The sequence below is a fragment of the Anarhichas minor genome, unplaced genomic scaffold (assembly GCF_050575085.1).
Source record: "Anarhichas minor isolate MPS153535 unplaced genomic scaffold, ASM5057508v1 ptg000022l, whole genome shotgun sequence".
NCBI classification, from domain to species: domain Eukaryota; kingdom Metazoa; phylum Chordata; class Actinopteri; order Perciformes; family Anarhichadidae; genus Anarhichas; species Anarhichas minor.
In genome coordinates, this window is record NW_027466468.1 from 2032134 (window position 1) to 2060071 (window position 27938).

General features: G+C 42.0%; 1 protein-coding gene across 3 annotated transcripts in view; it reads right to left on the reverse strand.

Moving 5' to 3' along the window:
- LOC142955095 (proprotein convertase subtilisin/kexin type 4-like) overlaps positions 1–27938 on the reverse strand; it is a 163822-nt gene that overhangs the window by 52027 nt on the left and 83857 nt on the right. For all 3 annotated transcript variants that reach the window (XM_076096456.1, XM_076096455.1, XM_076096454.1), the window contains 7 exons: positions 19366–19403; positions 18504–18583; positions 16538–16626; positions 13181–13353; positions 11960–12175; positions 11170–11273; positions 38–151 (listed from right to left, as the gene is read on the reverse strand). In XM_076096456.1, coding sequence (XP_075952571.1) covers positions 38–151; positions 11170–11273; positions 11960–12175; positions 13181–13353; positions 16538–16626; positions 18504–18583; positions 19366–19403 — 814 coding nt within the window. The remainder of the gene's footprint in view (positions 1–37; positions 152–11169; positions 11274–11959; positions 12176–13180; positions 13354–16537; positions 16627–18503; positions 18584–19365; positions 19404–27938) is intronic.

A 27938-nucleotide genomic window follows, 5' to 3' on the forward strand; every position in this document is an offset into this window, starting at 1 on the left:
GTGTGCTGTGAATGTTTGCATGGATGTGTCACAATACCTATGGTGAACATGGTATCCTGCCGCGTTGATGGTCCAGCCAGGCTCTTTGGGGTCGGGGATCTTTGCCGTCGCTGCGATCAGATGCTGAGCATCCCTCCACGTCAGCTCAGGACTGGGGCAAGAGACATGAAACAGAATATCATCAAACACACCTTTCCCTCGGCCTGTGTTCTACACCGACTGAAACCACAGAGGAAACACTTCAACTCTCAACAACTTCTGAAAAGAAACCTGCAGGGAGCCCAACATGGGATCCAGCCTAATGTAGAAAGAGGCTGGAGGACTGCTTTATGGGGCTCACAGCACATTCTATCATGCTCATGCTGTATTAATGCTAAGGTTTATTGATACATAAACCGATGCAGTGAGACACGGCCATACCTTTTACAGCAGGTCCTCTAGACATAAAAGCACCTGTTTAAGTCAAGCTCACTGTTTTAATAATGGTGTCACTAAAAACTGTGAATCCAACAAAGAAGATTTGAGACTTTTACAAAAGAGCCGAGAGAGTTGAATGCAGTAAAAAGTCTTCTTTTTAATCCCAGGCAGGGGAATTCTAATAGAGCGGACTCAAGTGTCATGTCAAGCAATATACTAATGGAATCCAATTAAGACCTTTAAACTGCGCCGAGAGCTGGAGGATATTAGCTCAGTTTTCTATAACAAAAGACCAAAGGGCCGTCAACGAGGGCTTTTTTGGGATATAAAAAGCATAAAGGAAATTGGTTTTTTTTCTGCTTTATCCACTCATTATTGTTCCCTAAGAAAATGAGTTGAATGGAGTATAAGGAAACCGCTTGGCCACCCGTTCTGAATGGCCTTTTCTTTTTCTGAGAAGAAATACCTTCACAGTTTGCGCAACACCTGTACACGGACAGTCGTTTCTCCAGTACAGAACAGAACGGAGGTAACTAATTAAAGGTGAGCCACACAGTTAGACTTCATTTTTCCCCATCATTAAAAAACATAACTGTAATGCATCGCGCATGTCTATATAGCTACGTTGAGGTATATCTTCATCTTGCAAACAACTAAATCACAAGTAGCCTCTTCATTATTGCGCTGTTGCATGTTAGACATCTCAGGAAATATCAGGCACGGATGTAAACAGATGTATTCCATTCACGTATTGGGGAAAAAAAACGAGACAGAACAAAAGCGAGGAGAGAAGCTTTCATTAGCGGCATAAAACAAAACCCCGGCAAGCAGCGAGAGCAGGCAACTAAAACAACATGATAGGAATAATACCAGTAACACTAATAATAGATGGATAGAATGAAACAAAACACAACGCACAAACAATTATTTTGAGCTTTGATTTCAAAGGGATTGGAGAGCGTGTGTGTGTGTGTGTGTGTGTGTGCGTGTGTGTGCGTAGGGGGGGGGGGAATAGGCTTTGTACTTTTGAACTGTTGCTGCTCGCTGCATGCGTCTGTGTGTGTATGAGCGTGCGTTGTGTATTATATATTAGCAGCAGCAGCGTGATTCTGGTATGTGCACTCCCCCACCTCCATCATCAGCACCACCACCACCCTCACCCCTCTGGTGGAATCAGAGAAACCCCCGCGGCCCCGGCTGGTTTGCATAAAGCAAACAAAATTAAATTTGCTTTGCTAAATCAAAGCATGTATGGTATTCCAAGCAGCTCTCTCAGGGACAAATTACTTCAAACGGCCTCCTTTGTATCATAACAGAATAAAAAAATAAATAAAAAAAGAATCAGCCCAATCAGCGGCTCTCCAAAACCCTCGACTCGGGAATTAATTATTGAACCAAGGGCTTTTCTCTCTCCTAGCAGTCCGCGACACAGATCTATTTATTTTGGAAAAGTCGTTTTGCTCTTAAAAACACAGCGCTGGCTGAGAACCCAGTTTACTATCTGTCTCTCTCTCTCTCTCTCTCTCTCTCTCTCTCTCGCTCTCTCTCAGGCCCTGAAGGGACATGTGAATAGGCTTAGGCCACGAAATTAATCTGAAAACCCCACGACCGGCATCCACCATAGTGCTGGTTAAACAGAAGTATTGCTTATGCTGTAATGGACTTAAGATGAACTGTTATCTTGTGATGTTTCTTTCACATAGAGGTGGAATATTTCTCCTCTGCACCACCTCTTTGTATCAATGCTCGACCATGTTGTTTTCTCCTCCTGTTGGTTTCGGTTTGGCTGCAAGAGAGCACAAAACCACTACGTCTTTGATATGCAGCTCAAGTACAAGACTGTGAGCTAAAGCAAGGAGTCCTTCAAGACGATTTCCACTGTTAGTTGTTGTTTCTATTTACTGTAGTAATCCCACTAGTTATCCATGATATGCTACATGTGATTATAATTAGTATAAATCTTCTCCATTATTTGGAGAATACACATTCAAGAGTACCAAAGCTGTAGCTGGCAAACAGCTGTACTATACCTGGCGAGCTAGCATGCTAGTGCGAGCCAGCTGCATTAGCTTTCCAAGCTCCAAGCTTTGAGATCTAGCTCAGTCGCTAAACAAGCAATACTGCTAGTTTACAGAGTTTATTCAGGGTATGTATTTGTACCATAGAGTCATGTCTAACTGAGTTTTTTTGTGGAGCAGCGACTCGATGGAAGACATCATGGCTTGTGACAGTAGGAAAAGCAGGATTCAGCTGCTTCAGGTTCAGGATCCTGATGTGCATGCGGCCTCACGGTCACACTGTCATGGCTTACTTGAACACTGGATTAGAGCAGAGCCATCATTAATGTTATTACAAACCTGTGCTTTTACTCAGTCATAATGTCTGCTGTGAAAACAGCCTATTCCTGCATAGTTCAGTGATGTCAAGATGATTTGCTATTGGTCACCGTTGTGACTTCACAAGTCAAATTTTATCGAAAGAAAATCTCGGAACCCATGGGTTTGATGACGATATAGCCTCTGGGGGATAACGGATAATATTTGAGGAGTTTTGGTGTAGCCAGCGGATATCAGGATAATGGATATCCGGGCCAAGACATCCTCGTCCGTGCACCAGTCATTGTTCACAACTTGAGACGCTAGAATGGAGGTAAAGTTGAGAGACAATGTCTCATCTCATCTCTATAAGCAGATATCGGCATATGAATGCATAAAGAAAGCTAGTAAAAAGCATCGTCATTGACAGAGCAGCCAGTGGGTTCTGAGACTGCATTTTGACCAATTCGTTCCACCTCTTTCGCTCTCCACACGGACTGTTTCATTCAACCAAAGCCCACCAAAATGTGATTGGTCAATATAACTCCAACTACAAACGGACAACAAAACAGAATGCTTCTGATAGCAAAATCTTGTCCATGTGTCCAACAGATTCTGCATTCATAAGCAGATATCTGTTTGTAGAGATAAACCGAAAGGGACCTCAACGTGAGAGATGCTAACAAATGCTAGCCTGATCAAGCCTTTAAGCTGAAATGTATCTTGAAGAAAAACACTGGACTGATTTCTTCCAGTGGCCGTCATGTGACTCACAATAAGCACGACCTAAAGTAATGCGACACTGACATAACATGAAAAACATTCAACTCATGCATGCCGGCAAATAACATCACAGCTAAACTTTGAACCTCTGAAGGATCGACAACAACAGAAGGAACAGAACTGACATCGCAACGCAATTAAAGCGCGACTGGGCCGCAGCTCACAGCAGATCGGGGCAGAGTGCAACGATGTATGAGCCTCCTCCAGAGCCTCACAGCCTTCATCCCTCTCGCCAAGGCTCACAAAGCAGCGCAGCAGCCGTCACAGTGAGCACACAACTGTTTACAAATCCCCAGTTAATAGGATCAGGCCTCATTGACTGGGTCGCTCCGATGTGTCTGATGTAATCTATTAGCTGTATGATAGTCAGTGTCTCAGTCCAATCGATAACCCTGGGCCTCCATATTGCTCCACTGTGGACTGTTACTCCTCTTTAGTGCTGCTTAGAATGCGGCTTAGTGACTATAAAGTGTGTTTGTGTGTGTGTGTGTGTGTGTGTGTGTGTGTGTGTGTGTGTGTGTGTGTGTGCACGCAGAGGTTTGTGTCCATCCACTTGTCCTTGTGTGTCAGATCGTGCACTTCTGTGACTTTTAATGTTGGAGTGTGTGTGTGTGTGTGTGTTTGTGTTTGTACGTGTATGAAGTAGATGTGCCTTCCTGGATAGGAAACATGTTTATTCTAAATTCTGTATTATTATGTACTGAAGTGTGTATGTGTGGAATGTTAAACTATAACACATACATACAGTAGCTGATACTTAGGCAGATGTTAATTCAATAACACCTTAATGCATAAATGCATGCGGGGATTGCGTGTGTCTGTTGTATAATTGTGTTGACATTTGTAATATCCACGCACCTATACACGGGTGTATTACTGTACAATGGCGCATATGTGTGTATTAATGCGGCTTTACAGTAGATGGCATGTCTGCACGTGCATGTACGTGCATGTGTGTGTGTGTGTGTGTCCGCGCGCCGTGTTTGTGTGTGTCGGAGTGTGTCTGTAGCTGGTGTAACTGGCTTTCCAATTAAGTTGAACCACAGGCCGGATCAATGCTAGTCCTCTGTGTGCAGGAATGAGCAGCCCTGGGCCCTCAGAGCATGCCCACGAATAATTTATCACTCACACTAAGCCCGAGCAGAGAGGAGGAGGAGGAGGAAGAGACGGGGAGCGCAAGGACAAAGTGTCCAGCCCAGGGGAGGGAACGCGAAAGATGGGCAATCGAGGGGACAGAAAGATGGAGGGGTGAAGAAAGAGAGAGACGGATCGGGACTCAGAGGAAAACACTGTCAGCTCCAGATCATTTAGGAGCATCACACTCAACATTTTTTTCTGGTAAACAATCATCGAAAATGAAATTCTGCAGGGAGCACAAGCCACATACTTCTTTCAAATATATTACACTGGATGTTTATTTCATTATTCATCAATACCTTTTCAAATTGATTATAATGGGACTTTTGGATTAAATATCAACAACTTTTTTCTGACAATGTTTACTGTAAGAATCAGAATTTCACTAGAGCATTATAAAGACATACTGTAGAAGGAACCGATGAACATAGGGATCCCTCCATTGGATCCAATAAGTCCTCAAAATTAAACAAAAAAAAAAAACGTAACTGCCATAGAAGCGTTTTCTGATCGGATCAGCAGATCGGAATCATTTGTCAGTGCCTTCTGAAACCGGAACAAAAGACCGTTGTTAATAAATTACATTAAAGGTTAGGAAATGATCGTGATCATGGTAAGAAAACAGACTGTTGATTGTTGAACAGGAAACAAACAGCAGTCGAGCCATCCTCTCCCCCGAACGATGGATTGTTGTTCTATAATGTCACCAGACTTCCTACTTTGCTTCCCGTCATAATTTCTAGAGGGCTTTGTCACTTGAACGTATATTGCTTTGGGCCATTTGCTGAAATGACTGATGCTGTTGTTTTTCTCTTGAGGGACAGTTTTCCTGGATCGACATCAGCGCCAACACTAACCTCATCAAATGAATAGGGTATTAGCCAAACATCCCGAATACACATGAAGTATAGTTTTCTGTTCATAACTTCAATTGTTCTGGTAAGTTAAAAAAGGTGGATTTCATAAACAAACGTTTAGCAAAATGACTTATCGACACCATTGAAGGAGCTATGCTGTTAAGCAGTACGTTTTCGGTCAGGGGAAGAAATAAAACTGAGCCATTCGAAGGTGAAGCGGTTTGATAAAGAGGCATATAGAAGCATGTAATTAAGCTGAAAGAAAGAAAGAGTTGGAGCTCAGTGCTGCTTGTATACGGTCTGTATCTGTTTTCAACACCAGCAATCATACAGCATGAACTATGTGTATAAGATGTATTTGACAAGTTCAATGTAAAGCTGTGTCTGTTGTTATGAGTTGAAGTGTCGTAATGACACATGACTCCATCCTGCATCATGGACGTATTTGCAGCCAGAAGAGATTGATTTATTTGCACTCACACTAACTTGCTTCCCTGAAGCCCAGCGTGTCCCATTTTGTTGTTCGTCTCTTTCTATTCGAACAGAAACTAAAGGAGATACCACTAACACTCAAGCTTGTTAGTCAGCGGGGCATAATGTGTTGGTGCAAAACAAGCAGGAGTTTAAAACCCCACTGTCTCATCCCGGGAAGAACATCTTCTGCGTGGACACTTCGCGTTAACATCTTCTGCCGAGCCACGCCGCAGCTTTAGTTGAAAGGCTGAGAAACTAACACACATGTGGATAAACATCTACACAGACACTCCCCCACATGTGGAGACAAATGCACACTGCGAGCGAAAGCGCGCACACACCCGTGTACATATTCACACAAGATGGCATATCACCCACTGTGTCATAACCGCACAGAAACACATGTAGATGCACGGACATACAGAAAAACATACAAACACTCAGAACACCAACCGCTAGACAAACACACACAGAGTGTCCCCACCCTGTGGAGAGTCAGAGTCTAATGTTTTCTCCGTCTCTGTCCTTAGTTCGTCTCTATTAATCTCACGGCAGCGAGCCATGGACTGGTAAGACGCTCCACATCGCTCTGTAATCTTCTCTTAATGTGCTGCACTCTCAGCCTAAGTGAACCCATTTGGAGTGACTGTGAGCAGACTGAGATTCCTCCCATGTTATCTGAACAAGTGTTACTAATGGGTTTATCAATTAGGCCAAGTCCAATAACTGCATGCCTGCAATCTCCTTTAAATACACTCCACCGATGCGGCCCTGATTCCTCTGGTTAATGAGTACATGTGTACACAAGCACCCGTGGGTGTGTGTGTGTGTGTGTGTGTGTGTGTGTGTGTGTGTGTGTGTGTGTGGGATGGACAGTTTGGATCTGTATGTCTGTATTTATGTGTGTATATTTATGTGTGTGTGTGTGTGTGTGTGTGTGTGTGTGTGTGTGTAGGTGTGCATGTGTGTGGGTGTGTGTGTATGACTAGTTCACCACTGGACTGGCAAATTGAGAACCCCTTTTTTTATTTTTTTGTCTCCAAGCCAATAAAAATAAAAAAGAGGCCAGGAAAACTCAGATGTTTTGTGCATCCCACCCAATATGGGCAAAATAATTATACATTTTTTTGTCAGTTTGATGATGTTTAAAGTTGATGATATGTTCCAGTGGACATAAAGATGTAGTGTTCGCTTGTTTATTCAAAATGTATTAATATTGAATGTATCGCGTGTCCAATTTGCACTAACTCCGACTGTGCACGTCCCGATCAATACACCTACCCAGTGTGAAGTAGATCGAACATACAAAGAGACAGAGATTCCTTGCTTTTATGTGCAGAATTAGCTAAAAGCTACCAAGTGACTCTATATGCTTTTTTGTTTCTATATGTTTTGTTCAACGCATTTCAAATGCAAAAACATTAGCGCAGGAGAAGCCCTCCGTGAGGACGAGTGTGTGTGCATCTGTGTGTGTGTTGGTGTGCTCACCTCTGGCACGTGACTGTTTGAGTTAAGACCAATTAGAGCAAGTGGATTCACTTTTCCGTGTGCTCTCCCCACTGAGATCACTGGCTGATTACTCCTCCACTCCCCACAGACAACGTTTTATACATTATTTCTCTTATTTGTTGAATGGACACAGGCAGGAGGAGCGAAGTGAGTCAATGATCAGAGAATGTTTTTGTTTGACTTTTATGCTGTCTGAAGCCCCAAGCTGGAATTAATATTCTGTAGATAACTTAACATATATATGACTTAATATATAATAAATTATTTGCCTTTTTTTTTTTTTTGTCCCATAAAATGACCCTCACCTTTATCAGTTCCAAGTATAAACCACTGCTTTATAAAATGAATCCGTCATTTTTTAAAATACATTTTAACAATTAGATATATAGATATAGATATATAGATTATAGACAATAGTTCACCTGATCAGAGCACAGGTGAGTGAGGCTAAGGAGGAGACAATCCATCTTTCCAGACAGCCCAAATAAACAAAGCAGCAAAGGGTAGACAGAAAAATGGACATCTGCAGGTGTAAAAATCCCAGAACATGAGGTGGAACCACCATAAAAAAAAAAGTAGTTCAGCTCCCTCCGAGCAAATGGGACAAACCGGATGGATGAATGGATGAAAGAAACATAAAGTGACAGAGAGGCTGACACGGTGATAAAGTGAACAAACAAACAGTGAGAGACAGAGAGAGGAGCGAAGAATTGATCTGTCCTTATGGTTTGTTGGACAGCCGTCGAGACGAATGGATGGAGACAGATGGAAACACAGACAGACGGGCCAACATAGTGTCAGAGAGACGGATAGAGAGTGACACCATCACACTGTCAGGGTAGCAACACACTGAAGGGTATCCTGACAGCATAGACGACAACACACTGTTCGCTCATTTAGGCACTCTAGCATTTTTGTATCTGCACTGTTTGCTGCGCTGTCAACTATTTCCAGCAAAATAGCCTTTCATATCATATCAGGAATGACAAATATGATTTGTTTCCAGGTCTGAGCAATTTCATTTCAACATCTATTGATCCGCTCACTTTTTTGTTAAATAAACAGAGAAAAAGATAAAGATTGGAACAAAAGGTTTGAGCGTTTCGCAAAAGACACAGAAAAACTGAAGACTGTAGTTGCATGATGAGAAAAGGGAGTTGGAGTTAATATATGAATTAAATATGTAATTTTAAGGATGTGTATCAAATGTACCCTCATCATTAGGTGGATATACTGTATTTCAGGCAGGTTGTTTGTGATGAATGGGGATCACAGAGGTAAACAAAAAAAACTAGAAAGAAAGAGTACGGCAGAATATATATGAGTGAGTGTGTTTGTGTGAAAAGTGAAGAGACAGAGTGAGACACAGAATGAGCAAGTGTGAGAAACACAGAAAGAGAGAGAGACCCAGAAAGCAATACGGAGACAGACAGAGAGAGCCCGGCTCCATAAAGACGTGAGCAGAATGCTGCCGATCTGAGCGAGAGAGGTGATATATAGTTTAGTCAGCAGCAGCGGGTCACGACAAAGCCTTTAACAGTAATGTCCCGGGAGTCGCCTCGCCCAGGGGACCCGCGCTCCATTTTACAGCCAAGCGACTGAGACCGAGACGCCGCGGCATGACAGCTGGAGCAGTAAAGCCGGCCTCTAGTACCATCCATAAGATGAAGGAGGCGTAGATGCCGCTGATACCGCCACAAAACACCAGGCCCGAGGCCACACCGACAGCTGGCGAGTTAAGAGGGAGGAAGAAAAAGGGGGCTTGGGAAATGGCAGGAAGTGGCAGACGAGACAAAGGAGAGAAGAGAAAGGATTGGTGATATATTTGCAGATGTAGATTGAAACAGAAAGAAAGGAGCTAAAGATGATCTACAACAAAAGAGGGACTGAAGGCCCTTTTCACACATGCACCGTAAACCCTGAATGTATCAAGACATTACTCAGAGGAGCTGCACGCGAGAATGCAAATGTAAATAATCAGACAAAGTCTGTAGAATGTCCGATTGAGCCCATGTGTGAGTAAAGCGGGTCATCGTCCGGAGACTTTGCAGCGAGCAAGTGGGTGTGTTGATGACGTTTCTATCACGCAGATGGCGGGAAACCAGAAGAATACAAACACCCGAGGGTGAAGAGGAGAGTTCAGTTTTACAAAGACTCCAACGAAAATCTCTAACAGCGAGATTTTGGGGACTTCTGTCGGTACATGCCAACGGCAAAATTGTCGAACAAATTAATTATAACATCAAGAAACTTGATTGTTAATGACCAAATTACGAACCAGCTATATAGTGCTGCAGTGCGCTTAAAAGTCCCAGTGAAACGGAAGTTGGAGTGCCTTTAGCTTTGGGCGACTAGCTAGCCACACTGGCCATAAAAAACTGCATACGATCACAGCTTGTGGATCGTATTAGCCTACAGAGCAATATGGCGAGTTATGAAGAGCAGTGTGTTTGGATATCAGCGGGCAAAAACATTGTTTTCATTTCCAAAACAATGTGACTGAGGTGTAATTAGTTCAAGCAAAACTTTTGACGATTTTCAACCGGCTCAGTGTCAATGCAGCGCATGCAGATGAACATCCGCCAGATGGCGCGTTTCGCCGCCGGATGAGCAAGGACTTTGACCGCTGGCGGCTTGGAGGAAGGCCGAGCACTGTTGATCTGTCCGACGCTGCAGTGACACAGAGCCGGGTTTAAAATCGGCAAAGACTCCCATTCATCTCTCACCTCGTCCTCCTACTAAGCCAACAGTCATCTGTAGCTCAGTATCACGCTAAACTATAAGCCCACCCACATTTTAGAGGTCCAATCAAATGTGAAGGATTCGATTTAAACTCTACACTGCTCAAATATTCCATTTCACCGTGACATATGCCTCAGTACAAAATCTAAAGACGCTCTTACTTCCGCTTCACTTATTCTTGAACATAACAAATAGAGTGGAGGGTAAACGCTAACATACGAGGTCAAATTCAAAGTTGCAAGATGCATGGTTTCAAGGAAAGAATTATGTCCTGAAATGATTGGCAGAAATGTTTTGAATATTGAGTAATTGAATAAGCCATGTACTGTATAAAGCAATTATTATAAAACATTGTCTCTCTCACACACATTGTCCTTTTCGGTTTTGGTCTGTGAGTTGGATAAAACAATCTATTTGAAGACCTCTCTTAAGGCCCAGGGGAACAATTTATTCATTTAATACTCAAAACAATTCATTGATAATCGCAAATCCAACGATGAACTGAAAAGGTAAATCTGCCGGATGGATTTACAGCCGACAGAGGAGGAGGTTACTGTGCTTCCAGACCAAACAGAGCGGAGGATTTCACAAGCATATTAAAGGCAGAACACGGCTGGTGGGAAAATAGCTTAACAAAGCAGTCTTGTTCAGAGAAGACAAAGACAAGGTGTTGAGGAGCGACGTGGGTGAAAATAGCAACAACTGTTCTGTAAAGAAAAGCACTGGGTGGGGGGGGATATGGGTAATGTGGTCCTAACAACACGTGACAAGAAATCAAACACAACAGGGCTGGGGACTGAAGCGCCTCACACGGTAAGCATACACATTGCTTGAGTGTCCTTGTGCAACTCTCCGAGTCCCGACAAAAATCAATACGGTATCACATTCACTGTTGTAGTATTACTGGTGTGTACTGGGCAGAGGCAGACACTTACTTCACTTCTAACATAAGAGCCAGGATCCCTGCAGCGATCGGAGCAGCACTGGATGTTCCTGGAAAGTGTGTGACACAGCCGTCGTCGATGTTGGTCACGGTGACCTGGAGGGACAACAAACTGAATGTGTCACAAGATGCAGCTTCGTGGATGTCATATATCGGTACGTAGAGTGAAAACAATGTGAGCTGTTTTGTCTAAATGGATTTCTGGGTGAGGTTTTTAGGAAAAAGTATGCAGCAAATCGGGCCAGGAGGGGTCCCACACTGTATTAGCCATTAGAACACAGTTTTTCAGCGATAACAATTAAAAAAAAACACATCTGGTCTGACCACCTCCTAATGAGAGGTGGGAAAGGGAAGGCATAAAGGTGACATCACACTGATAAAATTGTCTGTTTCCGGCTGTCTTGTTTCTGTAGCCCTGGAGTTGCCACTTTTATTCCTTCCTGACTTTTCACTGTTACCTCTGCCATCAACACCTCAGCTTCTTCCTCTCCCTCTCCCCAGCCACTACAGCCACGCTTTACCTCCAATTAACACTTGTTTGCTTCAGTGTGTCTGCGTGTGTGTGTGTGTGCGCAGCCCAGCAGTCAGCTAGGTCATTTGGCAGGCCTCTATAAATATCACACCAGTCGCTGCTCTTTAACAGGCTTCTCACAGCTCGCAGGAGCCAAAGAGCAGGGGCTGCTGACACGCACACACACACACACACACACACACACATATATACGCACTCATTAATGATAAAGACTGTTGTTAGATGTATTAGGCGGTACATGCACACTAACCAGAGGTAGTGAGCCTCCCATGCCGGACCCTGTCAAAGTGACAGCCATCACACCGGGGCAGGGCTCGCCGAAGGAGGCGGGCCTCCCTGTTTGAGAGACGGCGCCGATGGCGATGTTGTAGATGGAGTTGACGTAGCCGTCTGCACCGCAGTGGTCGCGGTGCATTCCGCCATTACCTGCCGCCCACACAAAGATGCTGCCCTTTCCACCTCGTCCCTGAAAACGCAAACAAAGGGACGTGAAAGTGAAAGGGCGAGTAAAAAAAAGGTGGATTTCATAAAGACTGTTTCCATCAAGCGGTCAGCAGAGCATTTTGAATATCACATATGGAAATATATATTGCACACTCACAGGGAGGAAAAATAGGATACATGAGTGTAGAAAAAATTCATCAATTAAACACAATTCAAATTTGAGAGAGCATTTCTGTTTTTTGACACTAATTTTAGTTTTTTTTGTTAATGATGGTAACTTTTTACCCTTTTTATGTAATGATGAAAACTTGTGTGGATAGCTATGGTTCAACCAAGTGCATATTAGAGAACTTGTTTTTTAAGTTAGGTTTTGTTTATAGTTGTATTGATATGCAGAAATCTATTCATTTCATTTATGTATATTCATATGTGGGAGCACTACTATTTCTTTTTTTTTTGTTTTAACTCACAAGCACAAATAACATAAATCAAACCAAAGTGAACTAAAGCCACAAGGCACATATCGCAATAGCTGAAAAAAAAAAAAAAAAAGAGAAATTCCAGAGGTCAGATTTGGAATACATTTAAACATGGACGGATAATAAGAAGGGCTGCTGGGCTCAGACACGTAAGAGATGACTTCTGACAGTCAACTGAGAAATGATTATAAGTGTCACTTCAAAGTCAGGTACTTCAGGGGGGTGTTGGGACCCTTTGAACCCTTGGCCCAGGGCTCCCTCCATAATCCATGCATTACTTGGTATTAATTACCACAATAGGATTGTATCTCAAAACACCCAAACAAGTTCATGCAATTGGAGAGAACACCCAAAGACTGGTGGAAAGAAGGACCAATATTAAATATTTCTAAATCCCCCTCTAATCTCAAACACAGTCACTACACACATCCGTCTACATAATCCCAACCCTCGACATTTTGTCCTTCCGAGCTGAGCTCCACTGACAGTGTGGATGTCTGCTTTACATCTGACACACAGCAGTGTGAACCCGGATATGAAAGCCGTGCCTTGTGGGCTCCTAGCCGAAGGGCGCGCGCTGTCAGGCTGTGCGGCCCGTCCATCGTGGCCCCGTCGTCTTGCGGGCCCCAGCTGCAGACGTAGATGTCGATGAAGTGGATGTTGAAGGTCAGAGCTGTGGCCTCCATGGCATCGGTGACAGGGCCGTACAACAAGCGGATACCTGGATGGATCGGAAAGGTCACACGGATCAGAGTTCAGAGAGAGGCTTGTGGAAAAAAAATATATATGAAATGACACTCAAAAAAACGTACTGACGACATTTTGCTTTCTGATGCTGCTTCAAAACAGACACAAAGATAGTGTTTTTAAATTGTAAGAGTTAAGATGAAAAGTTAATACAGTAACAGAGCTGTGACGCAATACTTGTGAGCACACTGAGTGACCAAAACAAGCTTCCTCCCCATAGGCAAAAGCTTGAGGAGCCTAAACGTCTCATAAAGTGACTATATGGTTAAAGGAACCTTACCAATTTTCATAACATCATTTTCATATAGGCCCATGATACATGGGGGCGGCAACACTGCTTGCAATACTGGCAATATGACCGGGGCCATGGCAGCATAGGTTGCCATGCGATGTTATATTTTGCCATGAGTAGATTAACCGAATGACTACAGTGAGAGAAAGCAGTGAGAGGTCAGTATCGTCTTCTATTCACCTCCAGGGAGCCTAGAGGGCGACACACCGACTTAGTGTGCTTATCAAAGTGGAGAATTGCAGCCAAAATAGCATCCCAATAAGCAACATGGTTGGAATAATGGATTGCGTCACATTATGTAACATTTTGTCAGTCCACTCCGGAAGAATTGTAACACGAAAAGGCAGTGGTTCAGGTTTACGCCAAAAGTGTGTGACTTGCGCTCCAGTTTCCAACAGATTGACTGTTTTATAGTTCTGATGGCAAAGTGCAATCAAAAGAAACCGATCCCAAAAGGAACGCATGGTAGTTAATTACAGATTTAAGTTTAATCTCTATGCTTCTATATGGCCAGCAATAACAACAAATTGTTTGTAGTAATTACACTTGCAATAACTCATTTTTAGGCCCCTTGCTGTAAACACAACATTGAAGTATTGAATCCCCTATTTAAGGTGATATGGCGAACTGGATAGCAAAAAGTTGTACATTTACACAGATATAGAACAACATTAGTATTCATTTGTAGTAGTGATGTCACATAGCAGCTTTTATTTTTAAAAAAGATATCAGACAAATCCATCTTTAACTTTGTTTTTTGCATTTTTGTTTGATGACATATTGTCCAAGGAAGGATTTTTAAAAATAATACCATTTTAAGACACTCTAATGCCACTGAAATAATTATAATATGAAAACATAATAATGCAACAAAGAGCAATGGGCCTTTAATTCTTAAGAAAATGGCATTGAAATGTGAGTATTTTAAATAAATAATATAAAACCACACAACAAAAACAATGAATAAAATGGACTCACAGGCTCTTTTAATAAAAATGTGATATGACTGTTTTGTTTGTATGCCCTTTGACGTTTCGGAGAATACTGCAACTAACAACGCATTGTTTGTCACATATATAAGAGAAGTCATGTGATCCATTATAAATAATAGTGATTTTAGCCATTTAAAGACTCCTTAACATGGCAATGCAAAACATTTTCACATCTGTGTTACATCCAGTTCAAATTTCCTTTTTCTAAAGACAATACAGAGAATTCATGAGGCGTTTCACTTTAAATGTAATTGTGACTTTTCACTGAAGGACATTTTTGAGTATGATGAGTGTATTGTAAAAAAAAAAGAAGTGTATCTCTTCTTCTAATTGTCTTAATATAATCTGCAATGCATCAACATGTATTTCAAATAAAAAGAAAACAGCTTCATCAGGCTTAATTTGTCTTCTTTCTGTTGATTCATCACCTTCACGTATTGGTTGTATACTTAAAAACAACATCACATCTAACAGGAACACATGCATTCACTGAGCATTTCGAGAGCGTTTGCCGAACAGCAGCACACAGAAAGCTCAGTCAGTCCTCGTCTACACACTACGAGCACAGGTCTCATCAGCACCCAGTAGATCGACATGCATCTTTTATTCGGGTCTTGCCCCCTAATCTCCTGTGTGTCAGACTCTGTTTATGAGTCGGGATGAAATAGACTCTGCAAGGTGAAATTAAGACCAACTTTGGAAAGAGATTCCTGGTCTTGCCTCACAAAAAAACAAAAAAAATCTCTTTTAGTCAATTATGCAAGAGGCTCTCATCGGCCCCTCTGACAAATGAGGAAGGGCCAAGGGGTTAAAGGTCGCAGAGAGGAGTTTGAATGTCAGAGTTCAACGGAGGGATTCTTCCATGTTTCGTGCTGTTGACACCACTGTATGGGCGTCTGTACGGCCGCGTTCAGCCAATTTTCTTTTACTCAAATATATCGTGTACTCCTCATTAACTTGTGGGTGATAGCACTCTTAGAGAATCCTATAAAAATCTTTGATTTCACAACAGAAAATGGGCCATCTTGTGTATTCGGTTCAGTCATCCCTCGCCAATGTTACATCCAACACTAAAAAAGCCATTACTGAAGCTCCCACTAAAAAATGAGCTGTTAAATAGGGTCAGCACGGCTCAATAGCAGCCAGTCACCGTGTCGCCTGTTGCTGCCACACACACTCAAAGCACACGGAGTAAATGGCATAGTCTCACATACTCTTTTTCTTTTTCAAGAAGTATTTAGCATGACTTAAAACCAAAACTTCCTCTTGACGATTAAACAGACATGTGACTTCACAGTTGATGAGACTATCTGCAGCTGTAATTCGGCACCACAGACAGAATTGACTAAGAGGCTACCGGGAGACAAAACAAAACGGCAAATATTTTTTGCCAATTGTTAAAATGCATTTCTCTTTAGACTAGTCATCACTGTAGAGTGTGGCCCAAAAAATGTTTTCTGTGGGAAAGTTTAATATGCCTGGGTTCAAGGCATCCTGTCACAATTTATATCCTACAGGAATTGAAAAGTGATGAATTAATATGTCAATCTGCCTCCGTCATTTAAAGATGTTTTGCATCAATGCAGAAAGCCAAAAAAACAAATCTGCCTTGTTAATGTCGAAGAAAATGTTCATGTTAAGCTTCCGATGTCCAGATTGTAGTTGCTTTTTAGTATTTTTGTAGTATACTCTAAATGGGAATAAGAGATATTTCTATTGTATTTTTGCATTATCACATGATAGAGACTACTTTATAAGAGAGTACTGACCCACAAGCGTTTTTTGAAAATGCCATGTCATGGTATTGGCCACTGCAGTACACCCACTATGCTCTGCCTCCCACTGTCTTGATGAGGCTGTATTGTTTTGCTCACCTCCGATCCTGGCATTGAAGGCGATGCCCACACCGCAGTAGGAGTTGTTGGCCTCCATGGCAACTTCCCCTGCACATCGGGTACCGTGACTGAAACACAGGGGGAATGAGGTGTTAGCCACGCACTGAGACCGGATATGCAGATGTGAGTTTTTACAGATGTGATGACCTGAGCCCACCCCAAATTAAGCCGGGCCAGAAAATTACATAGAGTTATTAAAATTATCAATAATTTCTCTTTGATTTCAGACAGAGGCAGACAAAAGTTTATTTTGTTTCCATGTTTAATCATCTACTGCAGGGGTTACTAATAGGCGGATCCAGACCCAGACGCCGTTGTAAAGGACCTAAAACCGATTTTGACGGAGCGCTTCTAGTTTAACCGGCGCAGCTTTTCTAGCATTTACGCGAGTCAGAAGTTATTTCACATGACGTTCTCCTAAAAGAGAAAAGTGGTCAGAGAGACCAGAGAGACCAGAGTCTTTAACCAAGAATGGACAGACTCATTTAGGTGAATTCTTCCCACAGACCGTTTAAAAACAGTATGTCTCATTTTGAGCAAACGTACCCACTCACAAAATTGACAAAATGAGGACAGAAAATAAACCTAAGAGCCCAATATGATCAGAACCCTAACACATGAATTCACTGTCCAATGATGTTAACAGAGAGAATAGAGCTGAAACAAGTGGTTTAATAACCACAGATAAAGTCCATGCTCACTGATTTCTCTTGTGAGAAGATGAGAAAAATATAATATTGTGGCTTTTTTTATTGACATCACTTCACCCTGAATGAACTGAATTTAAAGCTGCAGGGCAATTCAGTGAAATTGATTTTTCTAAAATTAACTTTATTTTAAAGATGCACATTTTTCCAAAGCTTTCTGTTATGTAAATTATTCTTTAATCCAGCCATTATTTTTACTTGAAATGAGAAGAACATGTATTTATGTATTTCTATGTATTTATAATCCATCCAGTTAAATTTGAAAACTGAGAATAATAATTGTTAAAATATAATTGATGTGTACTTTCTTTATTTGATGATGTAGTTGTTGACTACACAGAGACGTTGTTACTACTACTAGGCTTCTTGAATATATATATATATATATATATATATATATATATATATGGCACTAAATAGCGCAAGTTAGATATTATTGTAATGTTCCGGACCTTTGCACGAGGAGATTTTCTCAATATGGACCTTTTGGAATTTTAATTGACTACCCCTGATCTACTGTATAGCTATGTAGTCAAGCTAAAGATATATCAATGAACTGACTGAAGTTTTTGATTGTGGGCCATAGACGGAATGATATAAGGAGTCACGGGCCAAACAACAGGAAATGCGTTGTATTTAACTACGCATTTCCTGAAGTAAGTAAGTAAGAAGTGTACGTAAAGTGTGATGTATTGGTATGCTCAAGCCGTATTCTAGCTGATTCACCACAGGCCATTTAAAATTTACAGCGGGCAGCAGTTGGCCCGCAGGTCGTAGTTTGGCCACAGTAACACTTTTGCTAATTATTATTCTTACATAACGCTGTTTGACTGCTTAGCTTAGCATGCTTAGACAAACAAGACATATTAGATTTGTGTTCTTTTGTAAATATTTTTAAATGGTATGTTTTACTTTTTATGTTACAGGAGAAAAGGCTTTGAGGTTGAGAACTACTACATCTAAATTTGTGATTTGTGATATTATACAAATACAATTTAAGTTAATTTAATCAGCAGTTTAAAACATTTTAACCTTTAACCCCACATTGGAATGCTTATGGCCTAGTGCTGGGTTAGGTTACTACTGTAAGAGTAACCTTGGATATGCAAATCTTTGCATCTTACAATAGGGAACACAAATAGACTGTTTACTCCATTTCTTTCTCTCTCGGGTTTTTGGTGTTTAGACCGTTAATGTACTCTCCCCCCCAAAAAAAAACACAGGACGACAGTCATTACCTATTATCCTCGTCTCTAACTGGCATGGGATCATGTGACAGGCCGTGTGAAGCAAGCAGGTCAAAACTGGCGAGGGCCTCCTGTAATCGACACAGAAAACAAAGGGAACACAGAGCAACACTTGAAACAAAACATCACAGTGACATGACAGGAAATAAAGGAATCCCATGAAAAACTGGCACTTGAATTAGTCTGTCAACATGTTTCCCTCCTGACTGACGGGAATCACTGTCACAGAGAAGATGCCTGTGACTGTGTGTGTGCGTGGTTTATGCGTGCCTCATAAAAAGTGAGCATGTTTGAATGACTTGTTTGCCAGTGTATATAGGCATAACGGGAGGAGGATGTCTTGGCAGCGCCGTACAAGAGCAATTATGTATCTCTCTCCAGCCAGGCTTATCCATGCCAGACAATCTGCTCTGACAAAGTACAAGTTGGCCTGTGTGCTTCAAACTGCCTATAGGATTATAGATGACAAGGCAGGAGCAAACAGCACTGCCACTCCACATATGCTTTATGGCGAGCCCGTGTAACACCAGCCTAACGAAATAAAACAGGTTTATCTCTATATGAACGTTTTATTGTCTCAGCTTTTAAGTAATAGAGAGGTTGGGCACTTTAAGAGAACGTCAATACACAGATTTCAGTCTAATGAAAATCCAAGCATGTTTGCGTAACCAAACAGCAGCGATGGAAAACTGTAACCTCATAACAATATTACAGAATCAGAAATTACATTGCACAGGCATCCTTGAGATCTGCTATACTTGAGATCACTAGAAGCATTTTACTGCCCAGCTTAAACTCAATTTGGTAGATCAGTTATTGTTCAAAAGTAAAATCTCATTTTAAGTTTACTTACAAAGTTTTTCTCCAGGTCCTTGTTTGTGTGATCAACACCTGAAAATGACCACAAAAAAAAAAAGATTGTTATAAATGAGACAAAAACTGTGATCTGGGTCGTTGCTACTGGGAGGAGACGTTTGATGCCCTCAGGACAAAAAAGTTTAAAAAAGATCAGTGCCACATTTTTAACGTTTCAGTGCAATCAGACCATAAGTGCACTCATTGTTTCCATATTTTCCGTGGAGTCATGTAAGAGCTGTGTCAAGTCATTTGAAGTTGGTGGATAGGTTATTAACACTTTTAAATTGTGAGTACCCTACTAATTGGTGTAATTATTTTGCCAAGATGTAACGGTGACATCTTTTCAAGTTTTGTCAAAATCTAGGTTTTGCTGTGTGAGGCATTGCACATGACGGATGATTGAGTGAATGAACAATACTCTCTTTTAATGCATTCATTTTTCCACTTTTATTTCATTTTTTGATATTTCCTTCACGTGTACACCTTCTCCTCTGTCTTTTTTTCAATCATCCTCTCTTTCCACATCAGTTGCTTTTCTTTCACTTGCCCCCTCGCTGTCCTCCTCTCCCCAACCACCACCACCACCTCCACCTCCCTCCATCCTCTGCTGCATCAGGGCTCCTGTGGTCTCAGCGAGAGACAAACGAATGAGGGCCCCAGGAGGGCCGCGCCTGCTCTGCCAGACATCACTCACTCTCTCAATCACTCACACACACACACACACACACACACACAGAGGACCTGCCAGCCTTTGTCCCATGCAGGCAGTGCCTCCGGGTTGTCATGGTAACCAGCAGTGGGTTTTGCCGTCGAGGCCTGATTGTGTTGAGCTCTGGTGGGATGGAGCCCTGGGTGGGTGAAGCCTCATTGGAAGTGAAGCCTGCCATGCCGTGCCATGTGATGCCAGGTCAGCCTGTCTCTACAGAACCACTGATGCTTGTTTCTCTCCTCGTCCAGCACTTTGGATCTTCTTCAGACACACTTCACGCACGTTGAAGTTGCATTCTTTCAACCGCTTTCAACAACATCTCACGGTCTCCATCTACTGATACGCAGTTCAGAGTTAGAATTCATTGTGTCATTATGTCATTGTGTTTATAGTAACTGGAGATTGGTACAAGACAAATGGATGACCAGTTGATGCTGAGCGTTTTAATAGTGTCTTTAGTTTCTTATTCTCAAGGGACCAAGAGAAAGAGCTGTCTGGCCAACTTTCCTCCTCGCCTGAGCCAAGTTGGATTTCGACACTGAACACAAGGCCAAGTGAGGACGCTGAGCAGGTTTTTTGCATCCTTTTGATTTAAAGAGGTGCACTGAGTGATGCCGCACTACGGGCCAACATGATGTCTTCATATGGAATTCAAGTGATTCATTAACGAGTTATGAAATGTAAGATATCTTTTGCAAATCCCCCCTCAGGCTGATCTGATCTCCTTTATAATCTTCCAACTTCATCATCAGTTAAATCAGGAGACTTTCTCATATCCTCTGCTCCAACTCCATCTCTTTTGATCCAATATTGGTCTTTTTCAAGTTACAACCGCGAAGCTACAATTCTCTATGATCCTGCTTGTTACTTTCCATGTGGTCCATAAGTGACCATTATCTTTAAAACTATAAACAAAATGTCATTGAACATAATTGGTTCATTGGTTGGTCAATTTGTTGATTGGTTGAAGAGACAGTTCATACGATTTACAAACTATTACCACATTGTGGTGTTATGCCTCCGCCTAAGTTGCAGTTTGGATCCATGTCTGTCCAAAATGTAATCATTTTGTCATATTAGACGTTTGTGTGAAATTGTCATAATTAGCACATGAATTCTTGAGTTATAACCAATAACGTGTTTTGTGAGGTCACAGTGACCTTTGACCACCGAAATCGAATCAGTTCATCCTTGTGTCCAGGTGGACGTTTAAGCCAAATTTTAAGAAATTCCCTCAAGGTGTTTCTGAGAAATTGCATTTACGAGAATGGTGCAGACATGAGGTCACAGTGACCTTTGACCACCAAAATCAAATCACTTCATCCTGTACTACAGGTGGACGTATATGAACGCACGGACAACCAGAAAACCTAATGCCTCCGGCCAAGTCTGTCGCTGGCGCGGAGGCATTAGTTATTTAAAACTAACTGAATGGTTAGATACACCTAAGGATAAGTGAGGACATTTTGGTGAAGCAACACTTTAATCCCCAGTTCATATCACAGTGAACAGCAGTGTAAGCAAACTTTATCACAAATTAGAGAGAACTTTTAAAGCTTTTAAAGGAAAGTGATAAAACCTGAATATGGGACCAAGTCTCCTCTTGATATGGACATATGTTGCTGTCTAGATGAGCTTCCCCCAGTACATGAATGCAGCTCTAAAACAGTGGATCTCTGGTGTGTCGTGAAAATAATTGCTTGCCTGCAGGAGGCAAAGAAACCTGCTTTATTAAGAGTTCATCTTTGCTTCAACTCGATTATAGGAAAGACACCTTGTGAATTGTGTATGTGTGTGTGTGTGTGTGTGTGTGTGTGTGTGTGTGTGTACTAACATAATACAAAGACCACCACACAGAGTCACCTCAGCGTTTAAAAGGTGACACCATCTCGTCTTCAAGTTTGTGATGGAGACATCTTTGGGAATTAACGTCAAGCTGATCAGGAGGGAACAAGTAAGTGAGCAAAGGATGGAGGGAGGAAGAGGAGAATGAAGAGGTAACTGAGGGAGGGCAAGGACGCCCCCCTTAGACTGAGAGTGTGTCACTCTGGGACTGTAAATCTGAGTGTGTGACACTAGTAACAATGAAAAAGGATTTGGGGTGTTGATAAACACTGTGACAATAGGCAAGGGCGTAAGGCAGTTTTTTACATGCCACGTTTCATACCCTGTGTCTTATATGATTTAAACAAACATTGGACACATTCAAATAAGATGAATAAGTGGTAAATTTAAAAAAACAATGCAAGAAGAAAAGTTCAACAACAGGCGGCAGAGAAAAGGTAGGTTAGTTTGGGAACTGGTCACATCAAAATTAAAAATACGTGTAGCAGAGTGACAAGATGCAGCTTCCTCGTGTCAAAAGACCTCTGTGTCCTAGAGGAGTCATACAGAGAAACATGTCAGAGACATCATTTAGTTGGTCCTAGTCCAGTGAGTGATTTGCGGACCAATAGCAGTATTTTTAAACAGATTTTTTTGGGACTTAATGGTAACCAATGGAACTTTAGAATGACTCTGATATGTTTGTTTTGTCTAGAAGTCAGGCCACTGCATTGTGTACAAGTTGTAGCTGCCTAAAAGCTTTGACAGACCTGAGAAAAGAGCGGTGCAATAGTCCAACCTGCTTGAGATAAAGGTATAATTTACTTTTCAATATTGTGTTTGGACACAAGTCCCCTAACCCAAATAATATGTTCTAGATGATGAAAGGCTGATGCTTGAACTAAACGAAATGAAAATGAATGCTAAAATTTAGATCTGAGTCCTAGACGACATCCAAATGTCTTGATTTACTCACAGATTTACAGTTAAAGAGTTGGGATGTGAAATGGTTGTCTGTCTTTCATTATGGGTGCCAAATACATTTACCTCAGGTTTGTCTCTATTTAGGATGACAACAGTTTGGCATATCAAGTCATTCATATGCTAAATGAGCTGATAGTATGTCAATGGGACCATAGTCCTCCCGTCAAAAAGAAATGAAGATTTAAGTATTGTCTGCATACGTATTGGAATTAATATTTTTGCGTTATGGGCTGAACAGAAAGGGGCTAAGTCCTCCACAGGCAATGGGGAAGTAAGATTGCCTATTAAAAATAAAACCCCAAAAATAATCACCATAACAAGATAGTACCCAAGAGCCTGACCCAGTTTTCCAACAATGTGTTCAACTGTGTCAAAACCAGAGGTGAGATCTAAAATGACCAGAATAGACATTTTGCCTGAAGCAGTGTTCATTCGTAAGTCCTTTAGGACCTTAATGAGAGGCTGTTTCAGTGCAACAATTTGGCAAAATCTTTATCAATTTAGATACAGTTCTGACAAAGTTGTTGGTAAACAATTTGCTCAATTATTTATCCTATGAAAGATACGTTTGATATGGCTCTGTAGTTGTTATATGACATCTCTGCCGCTGGCAGATCTCAATGGCTTGGCACCTACGTACATCTGCCCGTGCATGCTTCTCTGCAGCAGACAGATGTGTATTTGGATCAGGATTGACATGCGCACAGTATGGGCACATGTATGCTCCCAGGTGGTGTGTCACAAGGGTCAATCTGAGCATAAAAAAACTGCACCTTCAAGTATTTGCTAGGATGATCCGAGTGGAAAAATGCATTCAGTCAGGTGCATTCACTCAGGTGGCACCATGCTGCCATAAATACAGCCATAAACGCACTCCAACACAGTCCAAGGTCTTCTGAGTGTGAAAGTAGAAAGCCACGTCCCACAGTTAGATGAAACACTGTAGGTGGTGGAGCCAATGCAAAACCTTCCATGAATACAAATGCTTTGAACCTGGCTGACCCAGTCTAGATTGTGATTGTGCGGGTGTGTGCGTGTGGCCGTTTGCTGCTCTGCATGTGTGTCAGCATTCAGCGGCAGCAGCTGCACTCTATCTCCGTGCTCCTGCAGCATTCACGCCGGTCCTCAGGGTCAAACGCACACACAAATCAGCCATGGAGATGTGTCGGAGGCCATTTTGAGCCGACGGTGAGTCGTGCCTGAGCCGCCGCTGAGACAATGAGCCGACATCACTTCAGAGGAGGCCCCCGCTACACCTGTGCCCCCCCCCCCCCCCACGGCTGGCTCTCGCCATTACCTCTCCTCAAAGTGAGTTACTGTACAACAAAAAAAATATAGCAATAACCAGTAGCAGGCTGCCTTTGCTACTGATTGGAGTAGGAGAAGGGAGGAGGTCAGCCGTACAAAATGCTACCAATATTTCAGCATTTGAAGCTGCACATGGCTTATAATTTGCGTTTTTAAGTGTGAAAAAGTAAAGTAAAGGTGGCTAGATGTGTGTGCGTGTGTGTGTGTGTGTGTATGCGTGAGAGAGCTGCAGAGAGACAGGGGTGTGTATCACCAACCACCGAGGGTGAGACTTCCTGGCCCTACACCTCCGTCTCATTAATCAGCTCGATATTTAAGAAGGGCTGGAGTGAACACTTGCCTGTAATTAGCTGGCTTTGTCGAGGATGTGTGTGTACCTGGGTTTTTTTGTGTGGGTTTAAGAAGTGAATGGCATAGAGAGATGGAGAGAGAGAGAGAGAGAGAGAGAGAGAGAGAGAGAGAGAGATCTCGGGGCGAAGACAGAGTTTGATACAAGGATGTAGAGGGAGCGTGGGTGATGGAAAGCCTGCATGGCACAGGGAGGGAGGTAGGAAGGAGTAGAAGACAGGAGTGAAGAGACAGAGAAGACAAGGTGGAGGTAGAGGAGAGCCGGAGAAAATGACTGTTTAGAATGGTGGAGGAGGTGAGAAAAAAAATAAACGAGAGATGGGATAAAAGAGAGGACTGAAGGGAAACGTCGGTGAGGATAAGATGCATGGAGAGACAGGGACAGAGCAGAGGGCGGGGATGGAGAAGAGGTTGACTTCTAAAGTGGGACATTAGTATTCAAGCTGTACGCGTCCACCACCCCCTCACCACACCCCGCTGCCCCGTCTGCCCAGCGGCCAGCTCTCCTCCTGCTGTGGACCCAGACACGAAGCTGGAGGTGGCAGAGGAAGTATGTGTGCATTGGGACTTAAGTTCATTGAAACGCTTCCTTCAATGGAGATCTCCACTTTAGAGAGATATCTTTGTTTTTCTACTGCGTGTGGGTTTCAGTGGACCTTCAGCCGTTACAATACTGTTATCACTTGTGAAATTCACAATCAAAACGTTACCTGCAAGTTAAACATTTCTCTGCGAGTCCGTGAGCACAACTCGAAACGTCTTGTTACTCAACAAAAGTGCAAATCTGTCAAGTGCCACACGCCCGCATACGAGGATCTGATTACTGATTCATGACTGATGACTTTAACTATGCAGTAGAGCAGCATGGTGTGCGTGTTTGTTTGAATGTACAGCAATACTGTATAATATATTCAGGTGCTCAAAGCATTAGGTAATTATTGACTTAAAAAAAAAAAATTAAAAACCACCTGTCTTTCTGGAAAGAAATGTTCATGCTCCTCTGGATAAATCATCGACCTCATCAAAAAGAATAAAACAGATCTCACTCAAGACTAAATGGTGCGGTTGTGGGGACTATTTTCAACTGCGGATTGATATACTCGCTTGGTGCAAATGTGAGTGCATACAGCAACATAACAATGCATTTCCTCTTGTTAGTATATATTAACAGTTGCTATCAGTCTCTTCATGTGATAATGTTGACAATAAAAATATCAGCAGCTTTATTTTGTTTAATTTCCTGCTGACAGAAAACTTATCAAACTAACGGGGGGGGGGGGGGGAGTCTTGTAATCATAACTTTACTTGTGATCTATGGACCATCTCCTTCCTCCGATGCTCCTGTGTTGTATTTGTTATGTGTGTAAGTGCCACAGATAAATGCACTGACTCCCTCTGAAAACTATTATCCTCTCTCCTGCCTCTGCTTGTAACCATTCAATCATTGTGATGCTGAGAAATCTTGAAAAATCAGGGTACAGGCAACAATAGTGAAAAACAGTCCCAGAGCTTAATGACACCGCTCTAGTGATACACACTTATTATTATTCAGCCCATCTAATAAGTTGTTAATTTTTCATAATATGAAGAACCCTTGGGGAGAAAATAGGTGATTTTCCCTCAGTAGTTGACACTCCTGTTCGTCTCCATCAGCGTCACTCGACACACATCATAGTTGCCGAACACCATGTACGGTTCTCCAACAAAACAAATGCATAGCTGCGGTGTCCGTGTAAAGGACCTCCTCTTCTTCCTGCTAAACTGATTCCCAACTCGTCCTCTGGTCTCCTCAACTGCTTCGCTCTCATTTGACTAATTAGATTCACGGAGAACGCTGTTGACAAATTCATTTTGAAATCCATTAGTCCCAGGGCGTTGTTTAAACAATGTACGCGTTAATGTCCATTGCTTTAATGCCCCTGATTCACATTCTAATAGCCGTTTGATAAATCAGGTTATCTGCGACACCTTCTACGCGCCGTGAAGAGCGGAAATTAGAGAATTATTAACTATCCGCGGTGCTCTGTCGGAGAGGAGAGAGAAAGAGGGGAAGGGGAGACAATGATGGAGAGAGAGAGAGAGAGCAGAGCAATTAAAGGGATGGGTGAGGTAAGAAAAAAGACCAGAGGGAGAAAAGAAACTGAGTAAGAAAGAGATAATAAGGAACATGAAGAGCAGCAGGACTAAGTGACGGTAAATCTCAATGAGACGAAGACAAACATTAAAGAAGAGGGACTGAGGGCAGAATATGGAAGAACATACAGAAGGAAAGCCAGTAGAGCGTGAATTTAACATTCTACTTTAACCCCCTTGGCCACTTTATCCCCCTTTTTAAAATGTAAACTCAATATTACATATATTACACAACCTTTTGACACTGCACAAAGTGGACGCAAAATATCAATCATAGGTGATTTTCCATCAACTGGGCTGAAGCAAATAAAATAGACAGTAATATACACATTCCATGTTATTAAATACGCGTTCTATAATAAATATATACCCGCGTATTGTCTTTGTGGTGGAACGGAGTTATCACAGACCTAAAACAAGACTTATCTACAGAAACTGATAAATGTAGGACCTATCTATTTACTGTATCTATTTACCTGTCTGTTTGTATCCTGTTTATCTACCTAGTTATTTATATATCTAACTACCTACTGATCTATCTTCTACTGTTTATGCTCAATCCCTAATCTTACTCATGGGCTGTAATAATGGGTTAATCATGTTCCTTAAGTGGCCATGCTCAAACCCCGACCGCAATAGTTACCACAAGGCTACTTCAGTGTCCCCAAAAACACTTTCCAACGGGAGTGTGCATTTCTGCAACCAGGCAATCAGACTGCAATCAACACTGCTTTTAAAATGAATGCATAGGGACGTGTAGTTTCAGGTACCGGTGAGAAACACCAGTGATTTATAACACAGGATTTTACAGCTCTGGATGGTTATCACCGCAGGGGTGCAAACTCACAAGGGGGCGGAAAAGATGACAAGGATGTGAACCTCAGTTTACCGTCGATATTGGCATGAGGATAAAGGAAAAAACTATAGATTTAGAATTAATGTAATCTCAGGGCTACAAAAGTAATGTAAGGGGGCGTGCAAGAGAGTGCAGAGTAGGGTCCTAAATGATATTACAGCGCATTGCATCCACTATAACATAGTATGTAGTATACTGACCATACAATACAGTTCATCAAACAAACAAAACCCAATACGCACAACAACAAATCGAATGGAAAATACACTTAATAGTATATTTAGGTAGAAAGACAGACAGAGAGACTTTTCCCTACTCGACAGCAGCCTACTTGCTCTCTGAGAACGCTAACATCACTAACGTTATACAAGTGGAATTTGGAACAACAAGTACGCCAGCTAACGTT